Here is a 23,979-nt window from a genome sequence, read left to right on the forward strand (position 1 = left end):
CAGTCCGTTCACAGCGTTCTGTAGACAGATAATGATTTGCCCAGTCATTTGAAGCGTGGCGCTGGAACCGCTTGGCAGTAGTCTCCCGTGTGTGGCCCGAAGCGAACTCGTAGCTTTTTGGAAGTGGTACGCAAACGTACATAAAGCCGGCGTCGGCTGCTGCTGCAACTTGAGAAGATACCGTACGTGACGCTACAGGCATGCCGTACGAGGGTGGTTTCGGCACAGTGCAATGCGTTGGAAGCATCCAACTCCTGTTGGAGCGCTTGATCAATGGCTGTGTGCGAAGGCCCCGTTGACATCCCTTTTCTGGTGAGGAGGGATACGGCAGGAGAAAACGGTCGGTCTGAATGGCAGCTGCGGTGCTTCCATAGCAGAGTGGAATATCTCTTTTTGTCAGTTTGGGTCAGCTGTCCTGGCTCTGTCCCCTCCCAACCTCTTGCCCACCCCCAGCTCACTGGCCGGTGGGGGTGCTTGGAGAGACAGCCTCTGTGCCGTGGGAGCACTGCTCAGCAGTAGCCAAAGCATCGATGTGTTCTCAACACCCTTCTAGCTAGAGCTACAAAGCACAGCACTACGAGGGCTGCTGTGGGGAAAGTTACCTCCGTCCCAGCCAGACCCAAAACAAAAGTACATCACAGGGAGATGGCAAACTTCATCTTTCTTTAACAGCTATTAAAAAAGGGAGATGGGCGTGGGAAAGCAGGGCGATCCTTTGTTGCCCTTGAACGCTATATTACTGAGGCAGAGGCATCTGAGACGCCCACTGGAAGGCGTCTGTCATCTCTTCTGTATCCCCAAGCCATCAGGTGAAGTTTGGCGACACCCGAGGGCTTCACCTTTGTTTCATCTTCCCTGGGGAGGAGATGGAAATGATTTACCTGAAGTAGGTGGAATCTGACAGGTGATGTTGCCTTGAAACTGCACTGGTGCAGTGTTTGCTTACTGACTGACCGAGCCAGGTAAGGTCTATTGTTCCGTCTGTGTAAACTCCCTAAGGCATCTAGGAGGTGTTCCCGCTTCTGGGGGCAGGGGGATTGTGAAGAAGCTAGGTATGGCTTATCCATTCAGAGAGACTTGGGTGAGTGATTACCAGAGGTTTTGGAAGTCTGTGGCGCCTGGTGGAACGTTGCGCCTCACCTCGCAGGCAACGTTGCCGATACTTTGCTCCAAACCGGAGAGAGCAAAGGGTTATTAAACAGTGATCCACTGAAGAACTGTAGAATCCTAGAGCAGCCCGGGTGGGAAGGGACCTCAAAAGATCGTCTGGTCCAACCTTTATCTAGCACCCTGTCCAATGGCATCTTGAAAACCTCCAGCGATGGGGACCCTACCATGTCCCTGGGGAGGCTGTTCCAGTGGATGATTGGTATCACTGGAAAAGAGGAGAGAAGGGGGGGGAAAGAAAAAAAAGAGTCTGTCTTGTATCACCGTGAAACCCCTCTCCTGGTGCAAGTCGTCTGGGCAAGGCAGCTAGGCACCGGACTCACCGCGGGCCAAAGCTGAGCAACTCAGCGACTCAACTGGTGGCGCCCCTGTGAAAACACATTTAAGGAAGGGCAAAACGCTGTCCGGGGCAGGTAGTTCCCTGCTGCCCGCGGATCCGGCTGGTGGCTATTTCCCGGAGGAACTTCTTGTCCTGGTTTTGTTAAAAGCAAGACCGGTTCTCTTTTAGTGATCTTTTTTCTTTCAGCTAAGTTCTTCTAGGTGGCTGTACTTTTCTGAGTTTTAGCCTGCATATTTTTCCTAGGATGCTGTACTCGGTGCTGATAAGAGACCAACGGAATGCTGAAGAAGCTCGTGTTTAGATTTATTACCATGGTAGCTAAGAAAGACTGATAAGTTTTCCCACGTTCCGTTGTGCGAGGGGCGTGTTTGAGGAGGGGTGGATGGAACAGGTGACTAGAACTGACCAACGGAAGTATTCCATCCCATAATCGTCATACCCCCTGTCTAAGAGGGTGATGCAGGCCTCAGGCCCTGCATCCCTGCAACCAGGTTCCGGTTTGCTGTGAAGTCCCGCCCATGACTTCCGGGGGCCTGGCCTGCACCTGCACCTGCTGGAGCCACCAGCTCCGCACACCCAGCTCCGCCGCTGCTGGAGTGACGCCAGCTCCACATCGAGCGCTTGAGATTGGTTTTGTATATTTTGTATCTATTCTCTATGTATTAGTAGCATTAGTAAAACCCTTTAAAACTTTCCAACTTGAAGTCTCTCTTCCTTTCCCCTTATCTTTTTTATCATCTTTCCGATCTAAAGGAAAGGGGTGGCGTGAAAATGAGGGGATAACAGGGAGCGTCTGCCACGGTTTATTGCCGCCTTGCCTTAAACCTTGACACTTCTTCATCCTGTTTTCTTTCCCCCTGTCCTCTTGAGGAGGGGCAGTGAGAGAGAGCAGCTGGCTGGGCCCCTGGCAGCTGGCCAAGGTCAACCCATCACCAAGCCTAAAAGGCAGATTCCTCTGCGCAGAAGTTGAAGGGGGCTGGTGGTTTAAAGAACAACAGTGACTGGGGTAGGAACAGGACGTTTTGGAGATAAAAAAAGTTGGGAAACGTCTGGAGGGCCTGTCACTTTGAGGGGGGCAAATTTCATGAGAAAAAGCCTTCTTTCTGAGCAATAAGAGGTTCGTGTGAGAAAAAAGGACCCGGTCTCCGTTTTTTCCTCGCTTGGTAATACAAGTGACAAAGACCTGGAGCCCCTGCGCGCAAAGGGATGAAAATGTACGGAGCCCGTCGGATGCTCTTTGCGCGTGCGTTGGAAACCCGGGAACAGCTACAAAGAGGTCATGGAGTAGACTGTGAGCTTGGTTAACTCGGTCTGGCTAAACTCAATTAAAACAGAGCTTTAGAGAAGGCAATGCCCTGAGGATGCGAGGGAGAAAAGGACAATAAGAAAGGCTGAAGATGCAGTTCCTGACCCTTTTGTCAGGAAGGATTAGGACTGAATGTTGATTTGACTGAAGCGCAGGTAGCCATCGGTCTTCTGTAACTGAAATTTCAGCAGCAAAGGAGCCCCAAAGCTGAGAATTGCGCACCAGTGATGCTTCTGATAGCGGCCGGGTGTCACAGGAGAAGAGTCAAGAGATCACTCAGATCTGATCTGGCCTAGTAGTTAGTTTACTGAGGTCTGATCAGTAAATTTAGGTGTGTAAAATATTTAATAAGTACAGCTGGATGCTATTTACGACACTTAAAGTTAGTATGGGATACAAAGATTCTCGCGTAAGCTTACTATACGCATCTTAAAGGTCACAGGCCTGCAAAAACCTGTCGCCTACCAGCCCGTCGCTGCCTGGTGTCAGGTAAGGGATCTCTCAGCCTCAAGGGGAAACCTCGAGAGGCGTCCCTACTCAAGGGGAGATCGCCGCCGCGCAGCCAGCTGCTGCGGAGGGAGAGCTCAAGGGAGCCCGATGGCTGCACGCATTTATAGCATAAAGTGGTTGACTCGTAGTCGGATGTTTCTGCCACGCTCACGCGGGTTCGGCCGCTTATCAGCCCGGTCTCCAGCCAAACGGTTTTGTTGGATTCGGTGCTGGGTTCTCGCTGATAGCCTCACACAATAGGATTAACGTGTCCGGGCTTTGGCTTCTATGGTCACGGATCTACCCTTGAGAAGCCGGGTCTCTTGGGAGCTGATGGCTTCACCTGACCAGGTGGGGCAAGAGGGTCTTTGCCAACAAGCTGGCCAGACTGACAAGGAGGGCTTTAAACTAGACTCAGTGGGGGAAGAGGAGGGAGTTTTGAGCAACAGGGGCTGCTGACGCATTAGGAACCAACAGGGGAACACCTGCGAACCGCCGCAAAGGAATTGGGGCGTGATCCTCCAAAAAGGTGAGAGGGTCGACAGCCCAACTGAAGCGCCTCCATACCAGTGCACGCAGCACAGGTAACGAACAGGAGGAGTTGGAAGCCACTGTGCAGCTGGAAAGCCATGGCCTAATCGCTATCACTGAAACTTGGTGGGATGACTCACGCGACTGGAGCGCAGCAGTCGACGGCTACAAACTGTTCAGAAGGAAGCGGAGGCGGGGGGCGGGGGGGTCGCCCTCTGTGTAAAAAGAAACAGAGAGACATGAAAAAAGGATTGATTCCACAGAGCTGGCTTGGAAAGACACGCGCTTTGGATTTGATTTTCTCCCAGGAGGCACGCAGCTTAGAGACATCTGCAGCTGAAGTGGGGCTTTCAGGGAACAATTTAGAGCAAGCCCTGTTGGTTCTGCGAAATGCTCTGAAAAGTCAAGGCCTGCCCTGCCCTGGCAAAAGCAGTCCTTTGACTGGAGGGAAAAGCAGCACCAAAAAGAGCCGCGAGCACGCTTGGGGTGGACTTGCTGCGGTAATAAACAACAGCGAAGAGTACTTGTAGCTACAGCAGCCTCTTCTGAGACCTCGTTGCCCGCCCACAGGGTCGCAGCACTACGCGTCACAGATCCCTCCGCGGCCCGAGCGCACGCAAACTGCCCGAGCCCCGGTAACACCAGGTCGACGAGGGCGGACCCGCCAAGGGGGGCGGGGACGAGGGCAAACGACAGACGAGACAGCCAATCGAGACGCGGGATCGGCCGGCGGCGATCTGACGGCCCAATGGGAGCCGCGGAGGGCCTGGCCGAGTGGAGGAAGCGACAGCGGGCGTTGTCGTGGCTGCCGAGATTATTGGGGCGCGGGCGGCCTGGCGGCGCCATTACTGTCTTCGGCAAGGTCCCCGGCAAGGCGTTTCCCCGCCAACGTCGTCTACGAGGACGAGAAGGTAGCCGCGGCTTTGCTCTGTGCGCGTTTCTTCTTCGCTTCCCCCTCCTCCCCCCGCGCTCGCAGGCCCCCTGAGCCGAGGGCCCGTTGCGCGCTGCCCGGGAGCGCGGCAGGGCGGGTGGCGGCATTGCTGCGGGTGGGCGGAGGGACGGGCGACGGACGGGGCCTCTCTGGGTTGTGGCGCTCTCTACCGCACCATCCCTAAAACATCGCGCTTCGTCGGTGTCCCGTCCCGTCCCGTCCCCCGGCTGCCGCGGCGCGTACCGGGTTGCTGGTACTGTCCGGTTCGCCTCGGTTTCCAGCCCCCCCCACCCCCTCGCTCCGTGTCGTGTATGCGCGCGCGCAGAGAAGGGCCTCTGACGGTTACGCGCTGGGTGGCAGCCGCAGACGTTTGCCGCGTGATATCCCTTTGGCACTGCAAGTCGAGCAAAGTTTGCTGCCGAGGGATGGGAGCGGCCCTTCCTCGTGTAGGATGGTAGTCTTGAAACCTTAGGTTAAGCACACGCAGTCAGTGTCCTCGGGGATTCCCGGTGTATGTACGCGAACAGTGAAGGTCCGCGAGGAGTTAGTTCCGCGTAGGAGAAAGGCAGGTCTTGGTGTGCCTCGTAATAGCATTATAGAGATTTTGCAGCTCTGCTGTGCTAGGTTTTGGTTCTGAACCCCCAAACTGGATTATTAAAGCAAAGAAGTACAGCTGCTCTTGTTTTTCTTAAAAACGGGTCATCCTGCAGGCTGCCAAAGCTTCCCAGATCTTGTTTCTGGGGTGAAGTGGGACCACGATAACAGCATGCTTGCAACGTTCACGGGTGCTGGTGCGCCACAGTGTGCTAGTAACTAGAGTGAGCTGCTTAGACTGCGGGGAAAAAGAAAATTGCGGCCGTTACCTACATGATGTTAACTTTCAGTTAGTATCCTGTATAATTTTGTTATTAAAATGCTGAAGGTTAACGGTTAGGGACGTCTTCTGCTTTTGAAGGTAGGGTTTCTGTGCGGCATAGAAGGCGGACTCGCGCTATGCCCTTGCAGGCTTCCTGTGATCATGCTTTTGTTCAGTACTTGAGCTCCCTGTACCGCGGCAAACGAACGGCCGCTGATCTTGCGCTCCGCTAAATTCTTTGCCGATTCAGTTAAGCCGTTTGCCTCCCGCCTCTGTGTGGACCGCATTGAATAGAAAAACTGCTTAGGAAATGATCAACCCAAATTAAACCATACTGGAGGTCGCTAATCTGAAGTACTGGCCCGTCTCGTTGCCCCTGTCACCTTGCGTGCTGAATCCCGCTTCTGGAGGGGGCTCTGTAAATATGTTGTATTTCGAGTACAGCAAGTATTAATATCGCGTGAGAATAAAAAGAAAATCAACGTCTCGGCTTGCGTTTGGGGTCTCGGGTGATCTGCTTCTGTACGAGTCCAGCGGGGCGTATTGATTTGCTTAAGCTATTACCTTTCTCTGAAGCCCGTTACGTTTCAACTGTTTACTCTTCCTCCAGTGCCTTGCGTTCCGCGATCTTTCACCCCAAGCTGCGACGCTTTTCCTAGTCATGCCTAAGGAGCCGATTATCAGGTTATCTGAAGCTGAAGATTCCGGTGACTCTGTAAGTACTGTGGAAGCTTTCTGTACGCTGAAGAGTACCTGTAATTAGTTCCTAATTTTCTGGACTCTTTCCCAGCCCCTCTTTTCCTCTTGATAGGGCACAGGAGGCTATTCTGGGTTTTCTGGCGCTGTAATCTTTTGCCTCTGGCTTGTAATGGAATTGAGCTTTTTGACTAACAGCGGCGATGCGAAGCAATGCTCGTCCCTGGGTATGTACTTCTGGTGCAAAATGCGGGGCTGTTTTGTTTTGGAGTGCGGTCTGATGCCCGTTGTCATGGTTTATAGAGTAAGAGGAGGAGTAGTACTAGTTCTTCTTCTAATATGGAGAAGAGGGCTTGGGGTTTTTGGCAGGTCAGGGGCGAGGAAGGGCAAAGCTGGTTGAGAGGTGCTGGATGCTTCACTTTTAGCTATAAAAGTCGAGTTCAGAGACTCCGTAAAGCCACGCAAAAGGCAGCCTAAAGCTTATTTTGCACCAGAATTGCTTATGTTGCCTGGAGATGTAAGGGGGCTTTAACCCAGAGACAAACTTGGCTTCCGTGGCCGTTTTGTAGTCGGGCAGTGTCTTGCTTGAAACAAATTGCATAGCTGCTTCCCCCCCCTCCCCCATAGTGGTGTGCATAATAGGTCTTTGTAGCTTTGCCTGGCAAATGTCGGTTGGGGGCGGGCGGGCGGGCAGACAGACAGACAGTAATTTGGAGCGCAGTGGTTGAATTGCTAGGAATTGGCATGCTGGTTTCTCTGGGGGGTGGTCCTCTGCTCTCAGTCCTTCCCTTCCTGCCCTCTCCCCTCTTTGTGTGTGGCTTTTTATTTTATTAATTTATGGGTTTGTACTTCCTTCTCCAGCTTCCCGGGCATTTAATGATTGTTGGCAAGAAGCGTGCTGCTCGCCTGGGTCTGACCAACGGATTCCGGATGGTTGTGGATGAAGGGCCCGAGGGTGGGCAGTCTGTCTGTCACGTACGTCTGCCTGTTCGGGGTGGCCGTGAGTTGGGCTGTCCGCCCGGCTAAGATTTGTTTGCACCGCAAGAGTCGCTGGACGGGCACGAACCGCCTCTGAATGGATTTTTGTCTGTTGCCCGTCAGTCTAGCCACTGTTGAAGTCTAATTTTGTGTGACGTGTGTCTGTGGAAGGTACTAAAAGCTTTGAGCAGCAGTTGCACAATAAAAATTAGCATGGGGATATCACCTCTGTCTTGTGCGTCTTACTGAGGGGAAAGAGTTCTGCAGGTTAAAATGGCGTCTCCCCGGAGTGCAAGTATGTGGAACGTTTCAGTCCGTTCACAGCGTTCTGTAGACAGATAATGATTTGCCCAGTCATTTGAAGCGTGGCGCTGGAACCGCTTGGCAGTAGTCTCCCGTGTGTGGCCCGAAGCGAACTCGTAGCTTTTTGGAAGTGGTACGCAAACGTACATAAAGCCGGCGTCGGCTGCTGCTGCAACTTGAGAAGATACCGTACGTGACGCTACAGGCATGGCGTACGAGGGTGGTTTCGGCACAGTGCAATGCGTTGGAAGCATCCAACTCCTGTTGGAGCGCTTGATCAATGGCTGTGTGCGAAGGCCCCGTTGACATCCCTTTTCTGGTGAGGAGGGATACGGCAGGAGAAAGCGGTCGGTCTGAATGGCAGCTGCGGTGCTTCCATAGCAGAGTGGAATATCTCTTTTTGTCAGTTTGGGTCAGCTGTCCTGGCTCTGTCCCCTCCCAACCTCTTGCCCACCCCCAGCTCACTGGCCGGTGGGGGTGCTTGGAGAGACAGCCTCTGTGCCGTGGGAGCACTGCTCAGCAGTAGCCAAAGCATCGGTGTGTTCTCAACACCCTTCTAGCTAGAGCTACAAAGCACAGCACTACGAGGGCTGCTGTGGGGAAAGTTACCTCCGTCCCAGCCAGACCCAAAACAAAAGTACATCACAGGGAGATGGCAAACTTCATCTTTCTTTAACAGCTATTAAAAAAGGGAGATGGGCGTGGGAAAGCAGGGCGATCCTTTGTTGCCCTTGAACGCTATGTTACTGAGGCAGAGGCATCTGAGACGCCCACTGGAAGGCGTCTATCATCTCTTCTGTATCCCCAAGCCATCAGGTGAAGTTTGGCGACACCCGAGGGCTTCACCTTTGTTTCATCTTCCCTGGGGAGGAGATGGAAATGATTTACCTGAAGTAGGTGGAATCTGACAGGTGATGTTGCCTTGAAACTGCACTGGTGCAGTGTTTGCTTACTGACTGACCGAGCCAGGTAAGGTCTATTGTTCCGTCTGTGTAAACTCCCTAAGGCATCTAGGAGGTGTTCCCGCTTCTGGGGGCAGGGGGATTGTGAAGAAGCTAGGTATGGCTTATCCATTCAGAGAGACTTGGGTGAGTGATTACCAGAGGTTTTGGAAGTCTGTGGCGCCTGGTGGAACGTTGCGCCTCACCTCGCAGGCAACGTTGCCGATACTTTGCTCCAAACCGGAGAGAGCAAAGGGTTATTAAACAGTGATCCACTGAAGAACTGTAGAATCCTAGAGCAGCCCGGGTGGGAAGGGACCTCAAAAGATCGTCTGGTCCAACCTTTATCTAGCACCCTGTCCAATGGCATCTTGAAAACCTCCAGCGATGGGGACCCTACCATGTCCCTGGGGAGGCTGTTCCAGTGGATGATTGGTCTCACTGGAAAAGAGGAGAGAAGGGGGGGGAAAGAAAAAAAAGAGTCTGTCTTGTATCACCGTGAAACCCCTCTCCTGGTGCAAGTCGTCTGGGCAAGGCAGCTAGGCACCGGACTCACCGCGGGCCAAAGCTGAGCAACTCAGCGACTCAACTGGTGGCGCCCCTGTGAAAACACATTTAAGGAAGGGCAAAACGCTGTCCGGGGCAGGTAGTTCCCTGCTGCCCGCGGATCCGGCTGGTGGCTATTTCCCGGAGGAACTTCTTGTCCTGGTTTTGTTAAAAGCAAGACCGGTTCTCTTTTAGTGATCTTTTTTCTTTCAGCTAAGTTCTTCTAGGTGGCTGTACTTTTCTGAGTTTTAGCCTGCATATTTTTCCTAGGATGCTGTACTCGGTGCTGATAAGAGACCAACGGAATGCTGAAGAAGCTCGTGTTTAGATTTATTACCATGGTAGCTAAGAAAGACTGATAAGTTTTCCCACGTTCCGTTGTGCGAGGGGCGTGTTTGAGGAGGGGTGGATGGAACAGGTGACTAGAACTGACCAACGGAAGTATTCCATCCCATAATCGTCATACCCCCTGTCTAAGAGGGTGATCACGAGGGTCAAGCTCTCTTTGACCACGGCTGGCATCTAGAGAGGACCCTGTCTGTCTGCCTGTGATCTACAGGCCTCAGGCCCTGCATCCCTGCAACCAGGTTCCGGTTTGCTGTGAAGTCCCGCCCATGACTTCCGGGGGCCTGGCCTGCACCTGCACCTGCTGGAGCCACCAGCTCCGCACACCCAGCTCCGCCGCTGCTGGAGTGACGCCAGCTCCACATCGAGCGCTTGAGATTGGTTTTGTATATTTTGTATCTATTCTCTATGTATTAGTAGCATTAGTAAAACCCTTTAAAACTTTCCAACTTGAAGTCTCTCTTCCTTTCCCCTTATCTTTTTTATCATCTTTCCGATCTAAAGGAAAGGGGTGGCGTGAAAATGAGGGGATAACAGGGAGCGTCTGCCACGGTTTATTGCCGCCTTGCCTTAAACCTTGACACTTCTTCATCCTGTTTTCTTTCCCCCTGTCCTCGTGAGGAGGGGCAGTGAGAGAGAGCAGCTGGCTGGGCCCCTGGCAGCTGGCCAAGGTCACAGTATCACAGTATCACAGTATGTTTGGGATTGGAAGGGACCTCAAAAGATCATCTAGTCCAATCCCCCTGCTGGAGCAGGAACGCCTAGGTGAGGTTGCACAGGAACACGTCCAGGTGGGTCTTGAATGTCTCCAGAGAAGGAGACTCCACAACCCCCCTGGGCAGCCTGTTCCAGTGCTCTGTCACCCTTACTGAGAAGAAGTTTTTTCTCAAATTTAAGTGGAACCTCTTGTGTTCCAGCTTGATCCCATTGCCCCTTGTCCTTTCATTGTTTGCCAACGAGAAGAGCCTGGCTCCATCCTCATGGCACTCACCTTTTATATATTTATAAACATTAATAAGGTCACCCCTCAGTCTTCTCTTCTCCAAACTAAAGAGACCCAGCTCCCTCAGCCTTTCCTCATAAGGGAGGTGCTCCACTCCCTTAATCATCTTGGTTGCCCTACGCTGGACCCTCTCCAGCAGTTCCCTGTCCTTCTTGAACTGAGGGGCCCAGAACTGGACACAATATTCCAGATGGGGTCTCACCAGGGCAGAGTAGAGGGGAAGGAGGACCTCTCTCGATCTACTAACCACCCCCCTTCTAATACATCCCAGGATGCTATTGGCCTTCCTGGCCACAAGGGCACAGTGCTGGCTCATGGTCATCCTGTTGTCCACCACGATCCCCAGGTCCCTTTCCCCTACACTGCTCTCTAATATGTAATTTCCCAACCGATACTGGAACCTGGGGTTGTTCCTGCCCAGATGCAGGACTCTACACTTTTCCTTGTTAAATTTCATGAGGTTATTCCTTGCCCCACTCTCCAGCCTGTCTAGGTCTCGCTGGATGGCAGCACAGCCTTCTGGCGTGTCAGCCACTCCTCCCAGCTTAGTGTCATTAGCAAACTTGCTGATAGTACACTCTATTCCCTCGTCTAAGTCGTTAATGAATATATTGAATAATACTGGCCCCAGTACTGACCCCTGAGGTACTCCACTAGATACTGGTCTCCAACTAGACTCCGCACCATTGACTACCACTCTCTGGCTTCTCTCCTTAAGCCAATTTGTAACCCACCTCACTACTCTATTGTCTAGACCACACCTCCGCAACTTAGCAACTAGGATGCTGTGGGAGACTGTGTCAAAGGCTTTACTGAAGTCAAGGTCAAGGTCAACCCATCACCGAGCCTAAAAGGCAGATTCCTCTGCGCAGAAGTTGAAGGGGGCTGGTGGTTTAAAGAACAACAGTGACTGGGGTAGGAACAGGACGTTTTGGAGATAAAAAAAGTTGGGAAACGTCTGGAGGGCCTGTCACTTTGAGGGGGGCAAATTTCATGAGAAAAAGCCTTCTTTCTGAGCAATAAGAGGTTCGTGTGAGAAAAAAGGACCCGGTCTCCGTTTTTTCCTCGCTTGGTAATACAAGTGACAAAGACCTGGAGCCCCTGCGCGCAAAGGGATGAAAATGTACGGAGCCCGTCGGATGCTCTTTGCGCGTGCGTTGGAAACCCGGGAACAGCTACAAAGAGGTCATGGAGTAGACTGTGAGCTTGGTTAACTCGGTCTGGCTAAACTCAATTAAAACAGAGCTTTAGAGAAGGCAATGCCCTGAGGATGCGAGGGAGAAAAGGACAATAAGAAAGGCTGAAGATGCAGTTCCTGACCCTTTTGTCAGGAAGGATTAGGACTGAATGTTGATTTGACTGAAGCGCAGGTAGCCATCGGTCTTCTGTAACTGAAATTTCAGCAGCAAAGGAGCCCCAAAGCTGAGAATTGGGCACCAGTGATGCTTCTGATAGCGGCCGGGTGTCACAGGAGAAGAGTCAAGAGATCACTCAGATCTGATCTGGCCTAGTAGTTAGTTTACTGAGGTCTGATCAGTAAATTTAGGTGTGTAAAATATTTAATAAGTACAGCTGGATGCTATTTACGACACTTAAAGTTAGTATGGGATACAAAGATTCTCACGTAAGCTTACTATACGCATCTTAAAGGTCACAGGCCTGCAAAAACCTGTCGCCTACCAGCCCGTCGCTGCCTGGTGTCAGGTAAGGGATCTCTCAGCCTCAAGGGGAAACCTCGAGAGGCGTCCCTACTCAAGGGGAGATCGCCGCCGTGCAGCCAGCTGCTGCGGAGGGAGAGCTCAAGGGAGCCCGATGGCTGCACGCATTTATAGCATAAAGTGGTTGACTCGTAGTCGGATGTTTCTGCCACGCTCACGCGGGTTCGGCCGCTTATCAGCCCGGTCTCCAGCCAAACGGTTTTGTTGGATTCGGTGCTGGGTTCTCGCTGATAGCCTCACACGATAGGATTAACGTGTCCGGGCTTTGGCTTCTATGGTCACGGATCTACCCTTGAGAAGCCGGGTCTCTTGGGAGCTGATGGCTTCACCTGACCAGGTGGGGCAAGAGGGTCTTTGCCAACAAGCTGGCCAGACTGACAAGGAGGGCTTTAAACTAGACTCAGTGGGGGAAGAGGAGGGAGTTTTGAGCAACAGGGGCTGCTGACGCATTAGGAACCAACAGGGGAACACCTGCGAACCGCCGCAAAGGAATTGGGGCGTGATCCTCCAAAAAGGTGAGAGGGTCGACAGCCCAACTGAAGCGCCTCCATACCAGTGCACGCAGCACAGGTAACGAACAGGAGGAGTTGGAAGCCACTGTGCAGCTGGAAAGCCATGGCCTAATCGCTATCACTGAAACTTGGTGGGATGACTCACGCGACTGGAGCGCAGCAGTCGACGGCTACAAACTGTTCAGAAGGAAGCGGAGGCGGGGGGCGGGGGGGTCGCCCTCTGTGTAAAAAGAAACAGAGAGACATGAAAAAAGGATTGATTCCACAGAGCTGGCTTGGAAAGACACGCGCTTTGGATTTGATTTTCTCCCAGGAGGCATGCAGCTTAGAGACATCTGCAGCTGAAGTGGGGCTTTCAGGGAACAATTTAGAGCAAGCCCTGTTGGTTCTGCGAAATGCTCTGAAAAGTCAAGGCCTGCCCTGCCCTGGCAAAAGCAGTCCTTTGACTGGAGGGAAAAGCAGCACCAAAAAGAGCCGCGAGCACGCTTGGGGTGGACTTGCTGCGGTAATAAACAACAGCGAAGAGTACTTGTAGCTACAGCAGCCTCTTCTGAGACCTCGTTGCCCGCCCACAGGGTCGCAGCACTACGCGTCACAGATCCCTCCGCGGCCCGAGCGCACGCAAACTGCCCGAGCCCCGGTAACACCAGGTCGACGAGGGCGGACCCGCCAAGGGGGGCGGGGACGAGGGCAAACGACAGACGAGACAGCCAATCGAGACGCGGGATCGGCCGGCGGCGATCTGACGGCCCAATGGGAGCCGCGGAGGGCCTGGCCGAGTGGAGGAAGCGACAGCGGGCGTTGTCGTGGCTGCCGAGATTATTGGGGCGCGGGCGGCCTGGCGGCGCCATTACTGTCTTCGGCAAGGTCCCCGGCAAGGCGTTTCCCCGCCAACGTCGTCTACGAGGACGAGAAGGTAGCCGCGGCTTTGCTCTGTGCGCGTTTCTTCTTCGCTTCCCCCTCCTCCCCCCGCGCTCGCAGGCCCCCTGAGCCGAGGGCCCGTTGCGCGCTGCCCGGGAGCGCGGCAGGGCGGGTGGCGGCATTGCTGCGGGTGGGCGGAGGGACGGGCGACGGACGGGGCCTCTCTGGGTTGTGGCGCTCTCTACCGCACCATCCCTAAAACATCGCGCTTCGTCGGTGTCCCGTCCCGTCCCGTCCCCCGGCTGCCGCGGCGCGTACCGGGTTGCTGGTACTGTCCGGTTCGCCTCGGTTTCCAGCCCCCCCCACCCCCTCGCTCCGTGTCGTGTATGCGCGCGCGCAGAGAAGGGCCTCTGACGGTTACGCGCTGGGTGGCAGCCGCAGACGTTTGCCGCGTGATATCCCTTTGGCACTGCAAGTCGAGCAAAGTTTGCTGCCGAGGGATGGGAGCGGCCCTTCCTCGTGTAGGATGGTAGTCTTGAAACCTTAGGTTAAGCACACGCAGTCAGTGTCCTCGGGGATTCCCGGTGTATGTACGCGAACAGTGAAGGTCCGCGAGGAGTTAGTTCCGCGTAGGAGAAAGGCAGGTCTTGGTGTGCCTCGTAATAGCATTATAGAGATTTTGCAGCTCTGCTGTGCTAGGTTTTGGTTCTGAACCCCCAAACTGGATTATTAAAGCAAAGAAGTACAGCTGCTCTTGTTTTTCTTAAAAACGGGTCATCCTGCAGGCTGCCAAAGCTTCCCAGATCTTGTTTCTGGGGTGAAGTGGGACCACGATAACAGCATGCTTGCAACGTTCACGGGTGCTGGTGCGCCACAGTGTGCTAGTAACTAGAGTGAGCTGCTTAGACTGCGGGGAAAAAGAAAATTGCGGCCGTTACCTACATGATGTTAACTTTCAGTTAGTATCCTGTATAATTTTGTTATTAAAATGCTGAAGGTTAACGGTTAGGGACGTCTTCTGCTTTTGAAGGTAGGGTTTCTGTGCGGCATAGAAGGCGGACTCGCGCTATGCCCTTGCAGGCTTCCTGTGATCATGCTTTTGTTCAGTACTTGAGCTCCCTGTACCGCGGCAAACGAACGGCCGCTGATCTTGCGCTCCGCTAAATTCTTTGCCGATTCAGTTAAGCCGTTTGCCTCCCGCCTCTGTGTGGACCGCATTGAATAGAAAAACTGCTTAGGAAATGATCAACCCAAATTAAACCATACTGGAGGTCGCTAATCTGAAGTACTGGCCCGTCTCGTTGCCCCTGTCACCTTGCGTGCTGAATCCCGCTTCTGGAGGGGGCTCTGTAAATATGTTGTATTTCGAGTACAGCAAGTATTAATATCGCGTGAGAATAAAAAGAAAATCAACGTCTCGGCTTGCGTTTGGGGTCTCGGGTGACCTGCTTCTGTACGAGTCCAGCGGGGCGTATTGATTTGCTTAAGCTATTACCTTTCTCTGAAGCCCGTTACGTTTCAACTGTTTACTCTTCCTCCAGTGCCTTGCGTTCCGCGATCTTTCACCCCAAGCTGCGACGCTTTTCCTAGTCATGCCTAAGGAGCCGATTATCAGGTTATCTGAAGCTGAAGATTCCGGTGACTCTGTAAGTACTGTGGAAGCTTTCTGTACGCTGAAGAGTACCTGTAATTAGTTCCTAATTTTCTGGACTCTTTCCCAGCCCCTCTTTTCCTCTTGATAGGGCACAGGAGGCTATTCTGGGTTTTCTGGCGCTGTAATCTTTTGCCTCTGGCTTGTAATGGAATTGAGCTTTTTGACTAACAGCGGCGATGCGAAGCAATGCTCGTCCCTGGGTATGTACTTCTGGTGCAAAATGCGGGGCTGTTTTGTTTTGGAGTGCGGTCTGATGCCCGTTGTCATGGTTTATAGAGTAAGAGGAGGAGTAGTACTAGTTCTTCTTCTAATATGGAGAAGAGGGCTTGGGGTTTTTGGCAGGTCAGGGGCGAGGAAGGGCAAAGCTGGTTGAGAGGTGCTGGATGCTTCACTTTTAGCTATAAAAGTCGAGTTCAGAGACTCCGTAAAGCCACGCAAAAGGCAGCCTAAAGCTTATTTTGCACCAGAATTGCTTATGTTGCCTGGAGATGTAAGGGGGCTTTAACCCAGAGACAAACTTGGCTTCCGTGGCCGTTTTGTAGTCGGGCAGTGTCTTGCTTGAAACAAATTGCATAGCTGCTTCCCCCCCCTCCCCCATAGTGGTGTGCATAATAGGTCTTTGTAGCTTTGCCTGGCAAATGTCAGTTGGGGGCGGGCGGGCGGGCGGGCAGACAGAGAGACAGTAATTTGGAGCGCAGTGGTTGAATTGCTAGGAATTGGCATGCTGGTTTCTCTGGGGGGTGGTCCTCTGCTCTCAGTCCTTCCCTTCCTGCCCTCTCCCCTCTTTGTGTGTGGCTTTTTATTTTATTAATTTATGGGTTTGTACTTCCTTCTCCAGCTTCCCGGGCATTTAATGATTGTTGGCAAGAAGCGTGCTGCTCGCCTGGGTCTGACCAACGGATTCCGGATGGTTGTGGATGAAGGGCCCGAGGGTGGGCAGTCTGTCTGTCACGTACGTCTGCCTGTTCGGGGTGGCCGTGAGTTGGGCTGTCCGCCCGGCTAAGATTTGTTTGCACCGCAAGAGTCGCTGGACGGGCACGAACCGCCTCTGAATGGATTTTTGTCTGTTGCCCGTCAGTCTAGCCACTGTTGAAGTCTAATTTTGTGTGACGTGTGTCTGTGGAAGGTACTAAAAGCTTTGAGCAGCAGTTGCACAATAAAAATTAGCATGGGGATATCACCTCTGTCTTGTGCGTCTTACTGAGGGGAAAGAGTTCTGCAGGTTAAAATGGCGTCTCCCCGGAGTGCAAGTATGTGGAACGTTTCAGTCCGTTCACAGCGTTCTGTAGACAGATAATGATTTGCCCAGTCATTTGAAGCGTGGCGCTGGAACCGCTTGGCAGTAGTCTCCCGTGTGTGGCCCGAAGCGAACTCGTAGCTTTTTGGAAGTGGTACGCAAACGTACATAAAGCCGGCGTCGGCTGCTGCTGCAACTTGAGAAGATACCGTACGTGACGCTACAGGCATGCCGTACGAGGGTGGTTTCGGCACAGTGCAATGCGTTGGAAGCATCCAACTCCTGTTGGAGCGCTTGATCAATGGCTGTGTGCGAAGGCCCCGTTGACATCCCTTTTCTGGTGAGGAGGGATACGGCAGGAGAAAACGGTCGGTCTGAATGGCAGCTGCGGTGCTTCCATAGCAGAGTGGAATATCTCTTTTTGTCAGTTTGGGTCAGCTGTCCTGGCTCTGTCCCCTCCCAACCTCTTGCCCACCCCCAGCTCACTGGCCGGTGGGGGTGCTTGGAGAGACAGCCTCTGTGCCGTGGGAGCACTGCTCAGCAGTAGCCAAAGCATCGATGTGTTCTCAACACCCTTCTAGCTAGAGCTACAAAGCACAGCACTACGAGGGCTGCTGTGGGGAAAGTTACCTCCGTCCCAGCCAGACCCAAAACAAAAGTACATCACAGGGAGATGGCAAACTTCATCTTTCTTTAACAGCTATTAAAAAAGGGAGATGGGCGTGGGAAAGCAGGGCGATCCTTTGTTGCCCTTGAACGCTATATTACTGAGGCAGAGGCATCTGAGACGCCCACTGGAAGGCGTCTGTCATCTCTTCTGTATCCCCAAGCCATCAGGTGAAGTTTGGCGACACCTGAGGGCTTCACCTTTGTTTCATCTTCCCTGGGGAGGAGATGGAAATGATTTACCTGAAGTAGGTGGAATCTGACAGGTGATGTTGCCTTGAAACTGCACTGGTGCAGTGTTTGCTTACTGACTGACCGAGCCAGGTAAGGTCTATTGTTCCGTCTGTGTAAACTCCCTAAGGCATCTAGGAGGTGTTCCCGCTTCTGGGGGCAGGGGGATTGTGAAGAAGCTAGGTATGGCTTATCCATTCAGAGAGACTTGGGTGAGTGATTACCAGAGGTTTTGGAAGTCTGTGGCGCCTGGTGGAACGTTGCGCCTCACCTCGCAGGCAACGTTGCCGATACTTTGCTCCAAACCGGAGAGAGCAAAGGGTTATTAAACAGTGATCCACTGAAGAACTGTAGAATCCTAGAGCAGCCCGGGTGGGAAGGGACCTCAAAAGATCGTCTGGTCCAACCTTTATCTAGCACCCTGTCCAATGGCATCTTGAAAACCTCCAGCGATGGGGACCCTACCATGTCCCTGGGGAGGCTGTTCCAGTGGATGATTGGTATCACTGGAAAAGAGGAGAGAAGGGGGGGGAAAGAAAAAAAAGAGTCTGTCTTGTATCACCGTGAAACCCCTCTCCTGGTGCAAGTCGTCTGGGCAAGGCAGCTAGGCACCGGACTCACCGCGGGCCAAAGCTGAGCAACTCAGCGACTCAACTGGTGGCGCCCCTGTGAAAACACATTTAAGGAAGGGCAAAACGCTGTCCGGGGCAGGTAGTTCCCTGCTGCCCGCGGATCCGGCTGGTGGCTATTTCCCGGAGGAACTTCTTGTCCTGGTTTTGTTAAAAGCAAGACCGGTTCTCTTTTAGTGATCTTTTTTCTTTCAGCTAAGTTCTTCTAGGTGGCTGTACTTTTCTGAGTTTTAGCCTGCATATTTTTCCTAGGATGCTGTACTCGGTGCTGATAAGAGACCAACGGAATGCTGAAGAAGCTCGTGTTTAGATTTATTACCATGGTAGCTAAGAAAGACTGATAAGTTTTCCCACGTTCCGTTGTGCGAGGGGCGTGTTTGAGGAGGGGTGGATGGAACAGGTGACTAGAACTGACCAACGGAAGTATTCCATCCCATAATCGTCATACCCCCTGTCTAAGAGGGTGATGCAGGCCTCAGGCCCTGCATCCCTGCAACCAGGTTCCGGTTTGCTGTGAAGTCCCGCCCATGACTTCCGGGGGCCTGGCCTGCACCTGCACCTGCTGGAGCCACCAGCTCCGCACACCCAGCTCCGCCGCTGCTGGAGTGACGCCAGCTCCACATCGAGCGCTTGAGATTGGTTTTGTATATTTTGTATCTATTCTCTATGTATTAGTAGCATTAGTAAAACCCTTTAAAACTTTCCAACTTGAAGTCTCTCTTCCTTTCCCCTTATCTTTTTTATCATCTTTCCGATCTAAAGGAAAGGGGTGGCGTGAAAATGAGGGGATAACAGGGAGCGTCTGCCACGGTTTATTGCCGCCTTGCCTTAAACCTTGACACTTCTTCATCCTGTTTTCTTTCCCCCTGTCCTCTTGAGGAGGGGCAGTGAGAGAGAGCAGCTGGCCAAGGTCAACCCATCACCAAGCCTAAAAGGCAGATTCCTCTGCGCAGAAGTTGAAGGGGGCTGGTGGTTTAAAGAACAACAGTGACTGGGGTAGGAACAGGACGTTTTGGAGATAAAAAAAGTTGGGAAACGTCTGGAGGGCCTGTCACTTTGAGGGGGGCAAATTTCATGAGAAAAAGCCTTCTTTCTGAGCAATAAGAGGTTCGTGTGAGAAAAAAGGACCCGGTCTCCGTTTTTTCCTCGCTTGGTAATACAAGTGACAAAGACCTGGAGCCCCTGCGCGCAAAGGGATGAAAATGTACGGAGCCCGTCGGATGCTCTTTGCGCGTGCGTTGGAAACCCGGGAACAGCTACAAAGAGGTCATGGAGTAGACTGTGAGCTTGGTTAACTCGGTCTGGCTAAACTCAATTAAAACAGAGCTTTAGAGAAGGCAATGCCCTGAGGATGCGAGGGAGAAAAGGACAATAAGAAAGGCTGAAGATGCAGTTCCTGACCCTTTTGTCAGGAAGGATTAGGACTGAATGTTGATTTGACTGAAGCGCAGGTAGCCATCGGTCTTCTGTAACTGAAATTTCAGCAGCAAAGGAGCCCCAAAGCTGAGAATTGGGCACCAGTGATGCTTCTGATAGCGGCCGGGTGTCACAGGAGAAGAGTCAAGAGATCACTCAGATCTGATCTGGCCTAGTAGTTAGTTTACTCAGGTCTGATCAGTAAATTTAGGTGTGTAAAATATTTAATAAGTACAGCTGGATGCTATTTACGACACTTAAAGTTAGTATGGGATACAAAGATTCTCGCGTAAGCTTACTATACGCATCTTAAAGGTCACAGGCCTGCAAAAACCTGTCGCCTACCAGCCCGTCGCTGCCTGGTGTCAGGTAAGGGATCTCTCAGCCTCAAGGGGAAACCTCGAGAGGCGTCCCTACTCAAGGGGAGATCGCCGCCGCGCAGCCAGCTGCTGCGGAGGGAGAGCTCAAGGGAGCCCGATGGCTGCACGCATTTATAGCATAAAGTGGTTGACTCGTAGTCGGATGTTTCTGCCACGCTCACGCGGGTTCGGCCGCTTATCAGCCCGGTCTCCAGCCAAACGGTTTTGTTGGATTCGGTGCTGGGTTCTCGCTGATAGCCTCACACAATAGGATTAACGTGTCCGGGCTTTGGCTTCTATGGTCACGGATCTACCCTTGAGAAGCCGGGTCTCTTGGGAGCTGATGGCTTCACCTGACCAGGTGGGGCAAGAGGGTCTTTGCCAACAAGCTGGCCAGACTGACAAGGAGGGCTTTAAACTAGACTCAGTGGGGGAAGAGGAGGGAGTTTTGAGCAACAGGGGCTGCTGACGCATTAGGAACCAACAGGGGAACACCTGCGAAACGCCGCAAAGGAATTGGGGCGTGATCCTCCAAAAAGGTGAGAGGGTCGACAGCCCAACTGAAGCGCCTCCATACCAGTGCACGCAGCACAGGTAACGAACAGGAGGAGTTGGAAGCCACTGTGCAGCTGGAAAGCCATGGCCTAATCGCTATCACTGAAACTTGGTGGGATGACTCACGCGACTGGAGCGCAGCAGTCGACGGCTACAAACTGTTCAGAAGGAAGCGGAAGCGGAGGCGGGGGGGTCGCCCTCTGTGTAAAAAGAAACAGAGAGACATGAAAAAAGGATTGATTCCACAGAGCTGGCTTGGAAAGACACGCGCTTTGGATTTGATTTTCTCCCAGGAGGCATGCAGCTTAGAGACATCTGCAGCTGAAGTGGGGCTTTCAGGGAACAATTTAGAGCAAGCCCTGTTGGTTCTGCGAAATGCTCTGAAAAGTCAAGGCCTGCCCTGCCCTGGCAAAAGCAGTCCTTTGACTGGAGGGAAAAGCAGCACCAAAAAGAGCCGCGAGCACGCTTGGGGTGGACTTGCTGCGGTAATAAACAACAGCGAAGAGTACTTGTAGCTACAGCAGCCTCTTCTGAGACCTCGTTGCCCGCCCACAGGGTCGCAGCACTACGCGTCACAGATCCCTCCGCGGCCCGAGCGCACGCAAACTGCCCGAGCCCCGGTAACACCAGGTCGACGAGGGCGGACCCGCCAAGGGGGGCGGGGACGAGGGCAAACGACAGACGAGACAGCCAATCGAGACGCGGGATCGGCCGGCGGCGATCTGACGGCCCAATGGGAGCCGCGGAGGGCCTGGCCGAGTGGAGGAAGCGACAGCGGGCGTTGTCGTGGCTGCCGAGATTATTGGGGCGCGGGCGGCCTGGCGGCGCCATTACTGTCTTCGGCAAGGTCCCCGGCAAGGCGTTTCCCCGCCAACGTCGTCTACGAGGACGAGAAGGTAGCCGCGGCTTTGCTCTGTGCGCGTTTCTTCTTCGCTTCCCCCTCCTCCCCCCGCGCTCGCAGGCCCCCTGAGCCGAGGGCCCGTTGCGCGCTGCCCGGGAGCGCGGCAGGGCGGGTGGCGGCATTGCTGCGGGTGGGCGGAGGGACGGGCGACGGACGGGGCCTCTCTGGGTTGTGGCGCTCTCTACCGCACCATCCCTAAAACATCGCGCTTCGTCGGTGTCCCGTCCCGTCCCGTCCCCCGGCTGCCGCGGCGCGTACCGGGTTGCTGGTACTGTCCGGTTCGCCTCGGTTTCCAGCCCCCCCCACCCCCTCGCTCCGTGTCGTGTATGCGCGCGCGCAGAGAAGGGCCTCTGACGGTTACGCGCTGGGTGGCAGCCGCAGACGTTTGCCGCGTGATATCCCTTTGGCACTGCAAGTCGAGCAAAGTTTGCTGCCGAGGGATGGGAGCGGCCCTTCCTCGTGTAGGATGGTAGTCTTGAAACCTTAGGTTAAGCACACGCAGTCAGTGTCCTCGGGGATTCCCGGTGTATGTACGCGAACAGTGAAGGTCCGCGAGGAGTTAGTTCCGCGTAGGAGAAAGGCAGGTCTTGGTGTGCCTCGTAATAGCATTATAGAGATTTTGCAGCTCTGCTGTGCTAGGTTTTGGTTCTGAACCCCCAAACTGGATTATTAAAGCAAAGAAGTACAGCTGCTCTTGTTTTTCTTAAAAACGGGTCATCCTGCAGGCTGCCAAAGCTTCCCAGATCTTGTTTCTGGGGTGAAGTGGGACCACGATAACAGCATGCTTGCAACGTTCACGGGTGCTGGTGCGCCACAGTGTGCTAGTAACTAGAGTGAGCTGCTTAGACTGCGGGGAAAAAGAAAATTGCGGCCGTTACCTACATGATGTTAACTTTCAGTTAGTATCCTGTATAATTTTGTTATTAAAATGCTGAAGGTTAACGGTTAGGGACGTCTTCTGGCTTTGAAGGTAGGGTTTCTGTGCGGCATAGAAGGCGGACTCGCGCTATGCCCTTGCAGGCTTCCTGTGATCATGCTTTTGTTCAGTACTTGAGCTCCCTGTACCGCGGCAAACGAACGGCCGCTGATCTTGCGCTCCGCTAAATTCTTTGCCGATTCAGTTAAGCCGTTTGCCTCCCGCCTCTGTGTGGACCGCATTGAATAGAAAAACTGCTTAGGAAATGATCAACCCAAATTAAACCATACTGGAGGTCGCTAATCTGAAGTACTGGCCCGTCTCGTTGCCCCTGTCACCTTGCGTGCTGAATCCCGCTTCTGGAGGGGGCTCTGTAAATATGTTGTATTTCGAGTACAGCAAGTATTAATATCGCGTGAGAATAAAAGAAAATCAACGTCTCGGCTTGCGTTTGGGGTCTCGGGTGACCTGCTTCTGTACGAGTCCAGCGGGGCGTATTGATTTGCTTAAGCTATTACCTTTCTCTGAAGCCCGTTACGTTTCAACTGTTTACTCTTCCTCCAGTGCCTTGCGTTCCGCGATCTTTCACCCCAAGCTGCGACGCTTTTCCTAGTCATGCCTAAGGAGCCGATTATCAGGTTATCTGAAGCTGAAGATTCCGGTGACTCTGTAAGTACTGTGGAAGCTTTCTGTACGCTGAAGAGTACCTGTAATTAGTTCCTAATTTTCTGGACTCTTTCCCAGCCCCTCTTTTCCTCTTGATAGGGCACAGGAGGCTATTCTGGGTTTTCTGGCGCTGTAATCTTTTGCCTCTGGCTTGTAATGGAATTGAGCTTTTTGACTAACAGCGGCGATGCGAAGCAATGCTCGTCCCTGGGTATGTACTTCTGGTGCAAAATGCGGGGCTGTTTTGTTTTGGAGTGCGGTCTGATGCCCGTTGTCATGGTTTATAGAGTAAGAGGAGGAGTAGTACTAGTTTCTTCTAATATGGAGAAGAGGGCTTGGGGTTTTTGGCAGGTCAGGGGCGAGGAAGGGCAAAGCTGGTTGAGAGGTGCTGGATGCTTCACTTTTAGCTATAAAAGTCGAGTTCAGAGACTCCGTAAAGCCACGCAAAAGGCAGCCTAAAGCTTATTTTGCACCAGAATTGCTTATGTTGCCTGGAGATGTAAGGGGGCTTTAACCCAGAGACAAACTTGGCTTCCGTGGCCGTTTTGTAGTCGGGCAGTGTCTTGCTTGAAACAAATTGCATAGCTGCTTCCCCCCCCTCCCCCATAGTGGTGTGCATAATAGGTCTTTGTAGCTTTGCCTGGCAAATGTCAGTTTGGGGGCGGGCGGGCGGGCGGGCAGACAGAGAGACAGTAATTTGGAGCGCAGTGGTTGAATTGCTAGGAATTGGCATGCTGGTTTCTCTGGGGGGTGGTCCTCTGCTCTCAGTCCTTCCCTTCCTGCCCTCTCCCCTCTTTGTGTGTGGCTTTTTATTTATTAATTTATGGGTTTGTACTTCCTTCTCCAGCTTCCCGGGCATTTAATGATTGTTGGCAAGAAGCGTGCTGCTCGCCTGGGTCTGACCAACGGATTCCGGATGGTTGTGGATGAAGGGCCCGAGGGTGGGCAGTCTGTCTGTCACGTACGTCTGCCTGTTCGGGGTGGCCGTGAGTTGGGCTGTCCGCCCGGCTAAGATTTGTTTGCACCGCAAGAGTCGCTGGACGGGCACGAACCGCCTCTGAATGGATTTTTGTCTGTTGCCCGTCAGTCTAGCCACTGTTGAAGTCTAATTTTGTGTGACGTGTGTCTGTGGAAGGTACTAAAAGCTTTGAGCAGCAGTTGCACAATAAAAATTAGCATGGGGATATCACCTCTGTCTTGTGCGTCTTACTGAGGGGAAAGAGTTC

At 53.0% G+C, this 23,979-nt stretch overlaps 3 protein-coding genes across 3 annotated transcripts; all 3 read left to right on the plus strand.

The window, feature by feature from the left end:
- Window positions 1-200: 200 nt before the first annotated feature.
- Window positions 201-7,519, plus strand: LOC308051465 (uncharacterized protein; the record flags this gene model as incomplete). The annotated part of the gene is made up of 5 exons (XM_080361903.1): window positions 201-281; window positions 3,249-3,302; window positions 4,364-4,744; window positions 6,231-6,335; window positions 7,178-7,519. The coding sequence occupies 5 exons, from the start codon at window positions 201-203 to the stop codon at window positions 7,340-7,342; spliced, it is 786 nt and encodes a 261-aa protein (XP_080218029.1). The 3' UTR covers window positions 7,343-7,519.
- A 285-nt stretch (window positions 7,520-7,804) lies between these two features.
- Window positions 7,805-16,357, plus strand: LOC308051467 (uncharacterized protein; the record flags this gene model as incomplete). Its single annotated transcript, XM_080361907.1, has 5 exons — window positions 7,805-7,885; window positions 12,083-12,136; window positions 13,198-13,578; window positions 15,065-15,169; window positions 16,016-16,357. 5 exons carry the CDS (start codon window positions 7,805-7,807, stop codon window positions 16,178-16,180), a joined length of 786 nt encoding a protein of 261 aa, XP_080218033.1. The 3' UTR covers window positions 16,181-16,357.
- A 285-nt stretch (window positions 16,358-16,642) lies between these two features.
- LOC308051468 (uncharacterized protein) lies at window positions 16,643-23,942 on the plus strand (the record flags this gene model as incomplete). Its single annotated transcript, XM_080361908.1, has 5 exons — window positions 16,643-16,723; window positions 19,672-19,725; window positions 20,786-21,166; window positions 22,652-22,756; window positions 23,601-23,942. 5 exons carry the CDS (start codon window positions 16,643-16,645, stop codon window positions 23,763-23,765), a joined length of 786 nt encoding a protein of 261 aa, XP_080218034.1. The 3' UTR covers window positions 23,766-23,942.
- Window positions 23,943-23,979: the final 37 nt, after the last annotated feature.

The sequence above is a fragment of the Nesoenas mayeri genome (genome assembly GCF_963082525.1).
Source record: "Nesoenas mayeri genome assembly, chromosome: W".
Lineage (NCBI taxonomy): Eukaryota > Metazoa > Chordata > Aves > Columbiformes > Columbidae > Nesoenas > Nesoenas mayeri.